Raw genomic sequence first — 12913 nt, forward strand, 5'->3', positions numbered from 1 at the left:
CTCGTAGCAACCCTATGCACAACAGAACGAAACACTGCCCGGTCCTGCACCATCCTCACAACCATTGCTATGCTTGAGCTCATCAGTGTAGCCACTGTGTCAATTCACCTCGTTGAGAGTCCTCCTCTTTTCCATTGACCCTCTACTTTACCAAGTATCTTAGGCTGGGTTCTCTAGAGAAGCAAAACCACTGAAACATACATAGGGATTTATATCAAGGAAATGGCTTATGTGGTTGTAGAGGCTGGAAAGTCCCAAGTCCGTGGGACAGGCTAGAGGCTTCTCCTGGCTCACGCAGCTGCAGGGGCTGGTGAACCCAAGATCAGCAGGTCAGACATCAGGCCCGTGGCTCACAGACTGACAAGTTCTGATATCGTAAGGTAAGCTGCTACCTCAAGTCCCAAGAGCTGGAAGTCAGATGAATAGGAACCAGTTGCAAGATCCAGAGCTAGCAAAAGCCAACAAGCTTTGCCAGAAAGTCCACCTATATTGGATGCAGGCCACACCCCCAAGGAAAGTCCCTTTCAACTAACTGGCTGCTCATAACAGATATCCATGGAGGTGATTATATTACATCAGATCTCATTATGGAGATGAATACCTGTAACAGATCCTATTTCATCCACTCTTCATTTTCCTGATAGCCTTTTCTGATATTCATACTCTCTATGCACAAGCATCAACTACATAATTTGTAAGACCCAGTGCAAACTGAAAATTGGAAGCGTCTTGATCAAAAATTATCAGACTACATCATAACTGCCAAACCACTGAAAATCATGGCCCAGCCAAGTTCACACACAACCTTAACCAACACAACCAGGCATGATGTCCTTCTCCAGGGATTGGTCCCTCCTGATAACATGCTCAAAGTTGTTGTTAGGTAATGCTGAGCTGGTTTCAACTCATAGCAGCCCCATGTACAACAGAACAAAACATTGCCTGGTCCTGTGCCATCCTCACAATTCTTATTATGCTTGAGCCCACTGTTGCAGCCACTGTGGCAATCCATATTATTGAGGGTCTTCCTCTTTTTTGTTGACCCTTTACTTTACCAAGCATGATGTTCTTCTCCAGGGACTGGTTCCTCCTGATAACACGTCCAAAGTACATGAGATGAAGTCTCTCCATCCTTGTTTCTAAGGAGCATTCTGGCTGTATTCTTCCGAAACAGATCTGTTCATTCTTTTGGCAATCCATGGTATAGTCAATATTCTTCACCAACACCATAATTCAAAGGTGTCAATTCTTCTTCAGTCTTCCTTATTTATTGTCCAGCTTTCACATGCATATGAGGTGACTAAAAAGACCATGGTTTGGATCAGGCACATCTTAGCCCTCAAGGTGACATCTTTGCTTTTAACACTTTAAAGAGATATTTTGCAGCAGATTTGCCCAGGGCAATGTATCACTTGACTTCTTGGCTGTTGCTTCCATGGGTGTTGACTGTGGATCCAAGTAAAACGAAATCCTTGACAACTTTAATCTTCTCCCCACTTATAATGATGTTGCTTATTGGTCCAATTGTGAGGATTTTTGTCTTCTTTATGTTGAGGTGTAATCCATACTGAAGGCTGTGGTCTTTGACCTCCATCAGTAAGTGCTTCAAGTCTTCTTCACTTTCAGCAAACAAGGTTGTGTCATCTGCATATCACAGGTTGTTAATGAGTCTTCCCTCAATCTTGATGCCACATTCTTCTTCATATAGTCTTGCTTCCTGGATTATTTATTCAGCATACAGACTGAATAAGTATGGTGAAAGGATACAACCCCGATGCACACCTTTCCTGATTTTAAATAAAATTCTGCTTAATATGAGGCAAAGTAGCTATCATCTGTGCATACTTAATAACAATATAATTTTAGTTTAGTTACTTGTTAATATTACTATTAAAACTAATGATAAAACTTACTGGGTGGTAGAGTTTTTTCCTTTGAATGTTTCTTTAGGAAATTTTTTGGAGAAGGTACTTCAACTTTTGCTGGTCCCATAGTTTTCATTGCATTTTTAGCTTTTTGAACATCTTCTTTCACAGTTGTCTTAAAAACTGATGTGTACCTAAAAAAAAAAAAAAAAAAAGAAAAGTGTAGCAATTAACTTCTAGCACAAATTATTTAAGTTTAACAAAGTGTATAATTATCTGAGCCCTGACCATCAGCTCAGGCAAGCTAGATGGAAGCTTTGCCCTGAGAGTTACCAGGGTAAAAATAGTATTTTCTTATTATCCTTTGAAATTTTGTAGTATCGGTAGTGATGTCATCTCCCTCATTCCTGATATTGGTAATTTCTATCCTCTCTTGTTTTTGCATGGAAACCCTGGTGGCCTAGTGGCTAAGTGCTACAGCTGCTAACCCAAGAGCCGGCAGTTCGATTCTGCCAGGTGCTCCTTGGAAACTCTATGGGGCAGTTCTACTCTGTCCTATAGGGTCGCTATGAGTCGGAATCGACTCGACAACACTGGGTTTGTTTTTTTCTTGGTGTTCTTGTTTTGCTAATCAGTCTGACTAAGAGTTTATTAATTTTATTGATCTTCTCAAAGAACCAGATTTTCATTGTTTTTCTCTGTATGTTTTTCATTTCTTTTATTTCTGCTCTGATGTTTACTATTTCTTCTCCTAACTTTGGGTTTAATTTGCTTTTCCATTCCTTAAGATGCAAGCTTAGATATTTGATTTTAAACTTTATACTTTTCTGATATACATGTTTAAAGTTAAAAAATTTCCCTCTAAGCTCTGCTTTAGCTGCTTCTCACAGATTTGCATATGCCGTGCTTATAATTCAGTTCAAAGTACCTTTTTAATTCCCTTATATCCTTGACTTAGAAGTCTGTTTAGACACATACTGTTTAGTTTCCAAATACCAAAACCAAACCCAGTGCCGTCGAGTCGATTCCGACTCATAGTGACCCTATAGGGCAGAGCAGAACTGCCCCATAGAGTTTCCAAGGAGCGCCTGGCGGGTTTGAACTGCCGACCCTTTGGTTAGCAGCCATAGCACTTAACCATTACACCACCAGGGTTTCCAGTTTCCAAATACTTAAGGATTTTCCAGGTATCTTTGTAACTGATTCTAATTTATTTCCACAGTGGTTAGAGAATAGACTTTGCATGATTTCAATTCTTTTAAATTTTGTTTCTTGTCGTATGGCACAAAGCTTAGTCTATCTTGGTAAATGTTCTGTATACATTTGAAAAGAAAACGTATTCTGTATTGTTGGCTGGAGTGTTCTATAAATGACAATTAGGTCAAATTTGTTGATAGTGCTTTTCAAGTGTTCTATATCTTTACTGATTTTTTGTCTACTTGTTCCATTAACTATTGAAAGCCCCATGAAAAGAGATGTTAAAATTTCTGACTGTAATTGTGTACTTCATTATTTCTTCTTTTAGTTTGTTTTCTGCTTCATATATTTTGCTGTTTTGTTTGTAAGTGAATACCACTTAGGATTCTTACATCTTGAAAAACTGACCCCTTTATCATTATACAGTAACAATCTTAACCCTTTTAATATTCCGTACTTTAAAATCTACTCTGTCTGATATTAGTACAGCCACTTCACCATTCCTTTGTGCGGTTCCATAGTATATCTTTTTCCAATCTTAGACTTTTTAGTTATCTGTGTATTTATTTTAAAAGGTTTTCCTATAGACAGGATAGAATGTTTAACCAATCTAACAAGCTCTCAATCTCTTTTATTTGGTGTGTTTAGACCATTCACAGTTAATGTGACTTTTTTACGCTCGTGATTAAATTTAACATTTTGCTAGTGTTTTCTACATATTCCATTGTTCATCTTTTCCTCTTTTTATCTTTCCTTGCTTTTCTTGTGTTGTTTCATTTTTATTGGAGCTCTAGAGTTTACAGTACATGTTTAACTTATCAAAGTCTATATTCAAGTAATAATATTATACCCCTTCACATGTGGTAGGAGCCCTGGTGGCCCACTAGTTAAGAGCTTGGCTGCTAACCAAGAGGTCAGCAGTTCAAATCCACCAGCTGCTCCTTGGAAACCCTATGGGGCAGTTCTACTCTGTCCTCTGGGGTTGCTATGAGCTGGAATTGACTTGGTGGCAATAGGTTTGGTTTGGTTTTCACATATGGTATAAGAACCTTACAAAAGAATACTTTCATCTACCCCCTCCACCTTTGTCCTACTGTTGTAATGTTTTACATATACATGTGTTATAAAACCCACAATTTGTTGTTATTAATTTCCCCTTAAATAGCCAATTATATTTTAAAGAGATTTGAAAAGAAAAAAAAAACTTAATGTTTACCCACATATTTACCATTTCCAATGCTCTTCAATGAATTGTATAAATCCAAATTTCCCACTGGTACTATTTTCCTTCTGCATAAAGGGCTTTCTTTAACTTCTGGTTTGCAATGTTTCTGAATACAAATTTGATGTCCTTCTTTCTTCCTCTGTAATGTTTCTTTTCTCTCTGGCTGATTTTAAGAATTTTTTCTTTATTATTGGTTTTAAGAAATTTCATTACAATGTCCCTTTGTATGGTTTTAATTTTTTTTTTTTTTTGCTTGGGGTTCATTGTATTCTTGGATTTAGAGATTCCATCAAACATGACACATTTTTGGTTATTTCTATTTCCTCATCTCTCTCCTCTCCTTCTGGGATTCTAATTACACTTATGTTAGGTGTTTGATATTGTCTCACAGCTAACTAATTCCCTGTTTTTCCTTTTGTCTTTTTCCTCTATGTGTTATTTTATTTTGTTCTATTGCTGTCTTTAAATTTACCTATATTTTCTTCCTCAGTGTCTTAGCTTCTGTTAATCCCATCCAGTATAGTATTTTCATTTAAGACATGGTATTTTTTTTTTTTTTGTCTAGAAGTTAAATTTGGGTATATCTTTTCCTCTTCTACTTTTCTCTGTATCTTACCGCTCATGTTTCCTTTGCCTTTTTGACCACATAGAAAATATTTAAAACAGCTATTTTAACATTCTTGTCTACTAATTCTCCCATTGATGTAATTTCTGAGTTTGTTTGTATTGCCGAATTTTCTCTTGGTTATGTATTGTATTTTCTTGCTCCTTTGAATGCCTGGTAATTTTTGATTAGATGTCAAACATTGTGAATTTTTCCTTGTTTTGCTAAATTTTCTTATGTTTTCTATTTTTTTCCCTTTAAATATTTCTTTAGCTTTTCTGGAATGCAGTTGTGATAATTGGAAACAGTGTAATCACTTCAAGACTTGCTTTTTAAGTTTTAGGGCATGTCAAAAACAGTCTTTAGTCTAGTTCTAATTTTGCACCACTAGTGAAGCAATATGTTTCTGCGCGCACTACTCAATGTCCTGTATGTTAGGAAACATTTCCACATTGGCTGGTGGAAGCAAAAACTATACCTGACTCTGCTGCTTTCTGGCGATTATTCCCCTCGCCTTGGTAGTTTCATCACAGATATGATGATCATTACTTAACCAAAGACGTGAGGGGAATTCTGAAGATCTCTAGAGCTGTCTATGCAATTCTCTCCTCTCCAGTACTCTGCACTGTGAATTGGAGTGGCTTTGGCCTCCCCAAACTCTGAACTCTATCTCCTTTACTCAGGGAGACTGCTGGGTTTTGTTTGGATTCTCCTTCTCTTGGCTTTGGCATGGGAATTTCTCTTCAGGGAGTACACTGGGGCATTTGTAGGGCTAACATCATTTGTTTACCTTCCCATATGACGACTGCCCTTTGCTGCCTATTGTCCAGTGTTTGAAAACCATTGTTTCCTATATTTTTTTCTGGTGTTTTATTGTTCGAAGAGAGAGGGTAATCATCACTGGTTGGAAGCAGAAGTTCAGCTATACTACTTCTAACAACTTGTATTCTCTTAGGTGGATAAATTTGCTTGAAGAAATGCTGTTTTTTGCTTTTAGTGCCCTTTCCTCAATGAACTCAATGGGAATCAATTATTGTCCAAACTGAATGAGCTCGTTAAATATCTTTAGGAAACAGCATCAAGCCAAACTTGTGCATTAAAATTCCCATTGAAGTTGGGGTTGGTAGATATGGTCTCTTGATTAATAATTTGCTCAGGGATAAAACAGGGGTATGTGTACTCCTACCTCTTTTTTAATTTGCAATCTTGTGATTCAATATATCTTTTTTTTTTTTGGTGAGCTGAATGCTTACCCATCTGTTATAGAAAACAAGATAAACATTCCATTCTATATAAATGATAATTATTTTTCCAGATTAATTAAAAAAATAAATTAATAAAAATCTTGGTTCCCTCCATCTCCCTACTCAACTTCCCAGAATAAATTTTGCTTTATATACTTCTATTTACTTATGAATTGGAACTTTATTTTAAAAACTTAATATACTGTGACATCTTTATTAGTACATGTAAAGCTGACTCTTTCTTTTCAATAGCTGCATTTTATTCTATTTTCTAGATGGTGTGGTTCCATTATAAAGATTCAGAAGATGACATTATTAGACAACTGGCCCTACTTTCTATTTACTATTAGGTGTGGGATAGAGATCAACGGTTTTAAAAGTACAGCTGTCATCTTCAATAAGCACACTATAACTTTTACTTAGTTTATTGTCAATAACCACCTTATAGTAAGTCACATCACTAAGTCCCTACAGATATATTTTTAAAAGAGTTTATCTTAAAGGGTATGCAAAGAAATGATACTAGCCCAAAGTTGGGACAGTTTATGAGTGCTTGATTGCATTTTTTATTTTTTTAACCCTGAGTGGGTGAGATGGGCATCTGGTTAATAACATTTTTTTTTTTAATTTCAGGTCAAAATTATTGTGGCATTTCTTTAGTGTATGGAATTTTGAGGCCTGGACTGTGTTAGAAAGACCCCAAATTACTGCTTGAGGAGAATTTTGACATGCACATAGATACCCCTTTAAGCACACCTACAGGCAGAGAAGTGAGAATCTTCAATTCAATCTCATGACTACATCATCTAATCAATGATCCAAAATGGATGTCAATTTTACTCCTAGCTTAGCTGGTTGCTAAAGCCATATTCTGCACTTCAGAGACAACACAGGTATGTGTCACTGAGTATAATTTCAGTCTTAATGCTGCTTGATACCTATTCACAAGCTGTTGAGAGAAATAATAAATACAATGGATTGTCAAAAGGGTATGTAGTTAATATATTCAACTAAATCTATGCTGTGCAATACAGTAGCTACCAGCCACAGGTGGCTATTAAGCAATTGAAATGTGGCTAGTACCACATGCTTAAGTTATAATATCGGAGATATGCCAGGTTAAATAAAATACATTATTAAAATTAATTTTACCTGTTTTATTTCTACTTTTTCAAAGTTAATGCTAGATAATTTTTAATTATGTATGTGCCTTACATTGTATTTCTACTGGACAGTGCTGACCTAGATATTGGAAAAATTTATCCTTGAATTAATAAACAATCAGATAGCTGCATACCCAGCGCCTCCAAAACTGTATTCATTGTTATGTTTTGATGCCTCCAAAACTGCATTTATTCAGTTAGATTTTAGCATTAGGTCATTGGTCTATAATGACGTATCTATGAATCTTTGTGTATTTACTCTAAGAGTGCCGCTAAAAATCTGTATTCATTACATTACACACATTGTCTCCACTCTCTGTGAGCCATGGAGGAAATGATTCTCTGGTTCCATACTAAGAATACTTGTGCTTCTCCTCGACTACTGCTTTGCTCTTACGGACAATGTGACTTTGAGTGTGAGTGATCTTTAAAGGACCACGTGAAGAGCCTTCCTTCCTCTGTGGGTTGGCTGCTTTATAATTAACTCTGGGTCAAATCTGTATCAGACATCAAGCAAACATAGGAATTTAAAGCATCATCTGGTGTATAACCTCATTTGTGGCATTATTTTTCTACAATTATTTTCAATTTGTTTTGATATCTTAATTAAAAATCTTATTGTTATAAAAAGATAGTGTAAAAATAAATACTAGTAATATCTGATACATGATAACTTATCTGATGACTAAAAAATTATACATTGAAGCAAAAAGTGCTCACTAGGTTTGTTTTGCATTATTTACTCAGGCTAAAAGGCAGTGTGCAAACTGGTTGAAGTTATTCCCCTTCCTAGCTGCCTCAAATTTCTGGGCCCGAGTTTCATCTACAAAATTGGAATAATACTACCCCCTGCACAGGGTTGTTGTGAAAATGAAATAAAATAAAATAATGACTGTAAAAAAACAGAACAGTACCTGGTACTCTGTAAACACTAACACACTGAACATATTAGAAGTAGTCTTTGTTGTCATCGTGGTAGTATTCTGGTTGTTATTATCATTAGATAGCCATTGTGATTAAATTTTAAAACTGTTTAGCCCTATACTTTACTTGACTTTACCTGTGTCCCAGCAGACACAGTCTTATTGTCCAAGAATTTGAGTGATGGTGTATAAATGGTTATTAGGAGACAGACATAGACTGACATACTTTCATGACCTATAAAAAACAGGTTTTTATAATACAATATATTGTACATCATGCTTAAGGTATTGAACCTTGTTCTGTAGTGGAATAACCTTCCAAAAACCTCTAACATTCACAAAAGTTCACACGTTTCTACAAATTTCTCTGGCAACTAATTTTATGGAATATTGCTGGTATATTTTCTTCTCGCAACACTTTCAGGAATATATATGAAGTGTCAGAGGGGGCTGCTAATACATTTGACCACAATGTTATAGCTATAGAAATATAAGCGTGAGACAATAACCCACAATGAACAAACATTAAACAAGTAAATGCACATGGAAGCTGAAATTCTCCCTGTTTACAAAAATCTTGTTTGTGGATGTCCTTTCCCTCTTATCCACGTGTGTGAAGGGGAAAAGTGCCTTGTGGAATTTTTCCTTCCAAGTCCCAGTTTCCCAGGCCTTCAATTCATCTACATTTTTCATGTGATTCTATTGTAGCACATCTGTTGTTGCTTGCTCTTCCTGGTGATTTTCAAATTTCTATATGAACTATGAAGTCTATGAGGTCTTGGTCAAAATTTTGATATATATATTCAAGAAGATATAAGCAAGAGAAGACCACTTAGGTAAAAATGATGTGAGAGATGAAGATAAGTGTTATGCCTGTGGAAGGCTGCACAGACAGCCTGGCAGGTGAAAAATATGAATAACGGTTTCTAACACTAATTATAAAACTCTCTCTGAGACTATATATTGCAACAATTGAAATTTTAGCATAACATTTCATTATGCAAATAGCAAACACTTTGGAATATTCTCGACTTTCTTTAAATATTGGAAACCCTGCTGGCGTAGTAGTTAAGAACTACGGCTGCTAACCAAAAGGTCGGCTGTTCAAATTCACCAGGTGCTCCTTGGAAGCTCTATGAGGCAGTTCTACCCTGTCCTAAAGGGTCATTATGAGTCGGAATCAACTCAATGGCAACGGGTTTTCTTTAAATATAAGTTAGGAGAAAGTGATCATGCCTTCTTAAGAGTTCACAATAGCCAAGGAAGGAATTACTCAACTAAATCAGATACATAACCAGGCTTTAAACAGTAGATGTTACAAATATTTCAGAAAATACAGGTATAACTGTATGGAAGCTGAATTAATGGAAGATAGTCCAAGTAGAATGGAAAAGTCCAGAAATGAAATTATAATTGCATTAAATCAAATGAAAATCAGAAACGGTGCTTAGGGCATTAAATATTTCCATTTGCAAAAAGTGTGCATCCTGAAATTCTACACTGGTGAGCCTGACGCCCATTCCTGAAAGAGCTGTAGAGAGAATTTCAGTAGGTTCATAGAGAAGCAATGTTTGCATTAACCAGTTCGGAGTTCCAGGGTATGGCAAATGAACATCACTTTTTAAAAATAAGATTATTACACTCACTGATTAGGGAAATATCTTAGGGAAATAATAATATGCATCTTGATGCTAGCAAAGCCTGAAAAGATAGAGAAATATGAACTGTATGATGGTACAACTGATAGATCCATTTGGGTGGCTGACTGAACACTCACAAAAAAATTTTGCTGTCAGTCTACAGGGAAGTATTCTAGTAGCCTACTGAAGTACAAAGTATTTGCCCTGCTCAATGACAGATGGAGATGTAAAAGACATACTTATCAGATTTGTAAATGACACAAAGCTGGTTAACAGAACGTGTGAAATATTCATAATTTGAAACTATTTCCATAGATTAATGATGAACTCAGATTGAAAAGAATCAGCTACAAAATTATAGCATGGGTAAGCCAAATATAGTCATAATTTATGTGGAAATTTCAATGTGAGCCAATGGTAGGACGTGACTGTCAAAATGCTAACGGAAATGTCGACTGCATAAATAAAAGTATCGTGTATCAAGGAAAGGAGGTAATGGTTCCAAGGACTGTTCAGACCATACAGGAATATTGCTTTAATCAAACAAGCAAGAGAATAATTGGTGATATTAAGTAATTGGAGCCATCCATAGAAGGGTGACAAATTTGATGAATGTATTAGAAACCATTTTCTGCATAATGAATAACTAAAATTGTGAATACTGAATCATGATTTCCCATAGACTTTAACCTTTTCAGATCTAAGTCCCAGCTCATAATTCAACTGTTAGAAAGTGCCAGTCCCCTCACTTCAGTCACACATACCATCAGTCACATATACTATATATTCAGTCACATATACCATCTTCTAAGTTCTCATAGCATTTAGTACCTGCATCTCTCATTAGGGTTCTCAATAACATATTGCTTTGTTGTTAATCAACATTTTAATGTTTATATTTCAATTCCCCAAGTAGACAATATAACCTCTGAAGTGTGAGATCATACTGTAATCAGTTGTTCATTTCCCGAAGGAATCCATCTCTTTGTGGAAATTGGAAAATGATCTTGGCAGTACTGCAAAAGAAAGCTGCTGTGGTATTTCTTGGAGCTGGGTTTATAATTCAGTAATGCAAATGGGCTTCTTTGTAGCTTAATACACTTATTTTTTGTTATGTTTAATTCTTACTATTAGTAAAGAGATTGCGTCAGGATAAGTTCACGTTGGTGTGTTGAGAAAGAGCTGGTTAAATGTTTTATTGTGCTCTGTTTTTATAAATTAATGATTTGCATGTATCCCATACTATCAAATTAAAAGCTTCTGTCGTTGTTGAGGAAGTCCTGGTGGTGTACTGGTTAAGTGCTATAGCTGCTAACTGAAAGGGCAGCAGTTTGAATCCACCAGGCGCTCCTTGGAAACTCTATGGGGGCAGTTCTACTCTGTCCTATAGGATCACTATGAGTCGGAATCAGCTCGATGGCAACAGGTTTCGTTTTTGGTTTCAGTGGTTGTTGATGGCATTGTAGGTTGACTTCACTCTAACAAAAAGGGTTCTTTTGGCATCACTTTGGGATGTCTTCTATCTCTTTGCTTGCAAGTCCTTTTCCCTTCACAGTAAAACCAAGAAGTTCGTGCTGCCCAACAATCCCTAAGAACTGATACACTTGGGCAATATTATACACACAAGAGGAGCTCAGGTAATGCTTGTCAAATGAATAAAGACTGTTCCTACTACATTTTTTGAAAAAAATCAACTAGATGCAGTATAACTATAACTATATAGATGCAGTATAACTACAGTTGAACAGAATAACTAATAAAATATCTGAATATTCATATTCAATACTCTATAGAAAATACAATTTACCAAAGGATCACAGACAGGAGGCGTTTTACCTTGTATGTTATATAGTAATTACTGACCAAAAGTCCATTCAACAATATTTAATTCAAATACTTATAAACCCTCCAACTGTATCATAACTACTTTCCTCTCTCCAATCTCTATTAGAGATCATAAAGCTAATAGAAATACAATATAGGTACTGCACTGATTAAAATCAGATATTCATTTAGGCATAAAGTTGAAGGAGTTGCCTACTTGTTGAAGGTGTTATTATGTAATTGCTAGTAAATATAACTATTAGATTTGAAAGGAACCCTACAGATTACCTAGGGCATTTAGCTTGTTTTACAGATCAGAAAACTGAGGCTCAGAAACAAATGAAAATTTGTTCAAGATCTCAAAACCATTTAGTTGCAGAACCTATTTATTATTATTATTATTTTAGTTCACTGCTTTTTCAATGTGGTTTTGACTTGCATAAGGAAAAGGAGAAAGCTAAATGGCAGCAAACATTTCAGGTCCTAGCAGGAATAAGATTTTCATTACTTCTTTTATTCTCACAGATTTAAAAAGGTTCTAAGAAGTTTCTACAAAGGAGAGTAACTGGAGCACTTACTTTGTGGTTATCTTTTTGAGATTTGCAGAATTTAAGAGTCAGGATCAACTTGAAGGTAACCGGTAGCACCTATGTAAAAGGAGCCCTGGTGATGCAATGGCTAATCACTAGGCAGCTAACTGAGAGGTAGGTGGTTTGAACCCACCAGCAGCTCTGTGGGAGAAAAAGACCTGGCAATTTGTTCCTTGGGAAACCCTATAGGGCAGCTCTACTCTGACACATAGGGTCGCTACGAGTCGGAGTTGACTTGATGGCACACAATAACAGTAGTACCTGCACAGAAGTCCCTGGGTGGCACAAATGGTAAGCACTCAGCTACTAACCAATAGATTGGAGGTTCAAGTCCAACCAGACGCATCTTACTAGAAAGGCCTGGTGATCTGCTTCTGAAAAATCAGCTATTGAAAACCCTATGGAGCACAGTTCTACCCTGACACACATGGGATCATCACCCAACTATTAAATCTGAAAAAGATCTTAATGATCATCTAGTCCATCTGCTTTGTGTTACCAATCAAATGATTAAGGCTCCGAAACAAATGGGAATTTACATTTGAAAATAATCTCAGGAAAAAAATAAGTACTATCCCTTTAGAGATGGAGTAGCAGTGCGGTTAGAAATAACACTGAGGCCTGAAACTAAACATCGA

General features: G+C 36.1%; 1 protein-coding gene across 1 annotated transcript in view; it reads right to left on the reverse strand.

The window, feature by feature from the left end:
- The window catches only part of ENKUR (enkurin, TRPC channel interacting protein), a 41039-nt gene that overhangs the window by 27653 nt on the left and 473 nt on the right, over positions 1–12913 (reverse strand). Inside the window, exon 2 of the mRNA XM_010590671.3 lies at positions 1914–2059. Coding sequence (XP_010588973.1) covers positions 1914–2059 — 146 coding nt within the window. The remainder of the gene's footprint in view (positions 1–1913; positions 2060–12913) is intronic.

This window comes from Loxodonta africana, chromosome 4, assembly GCF_030014295.1.
Source record: "Loxodonta africana isolate mLoxAfr1 chromosome 4, mLoxAfr1.hap2, whole genome shotgun sequence".
In the NCBI taxonomy this organism is placed as follows: domain Eukaryota; kingdom Metazoa; phylum Chordata; class Mammalia; order Proboscidea; family Elephantidae; genus Loxodonta; species Loxodonta africana.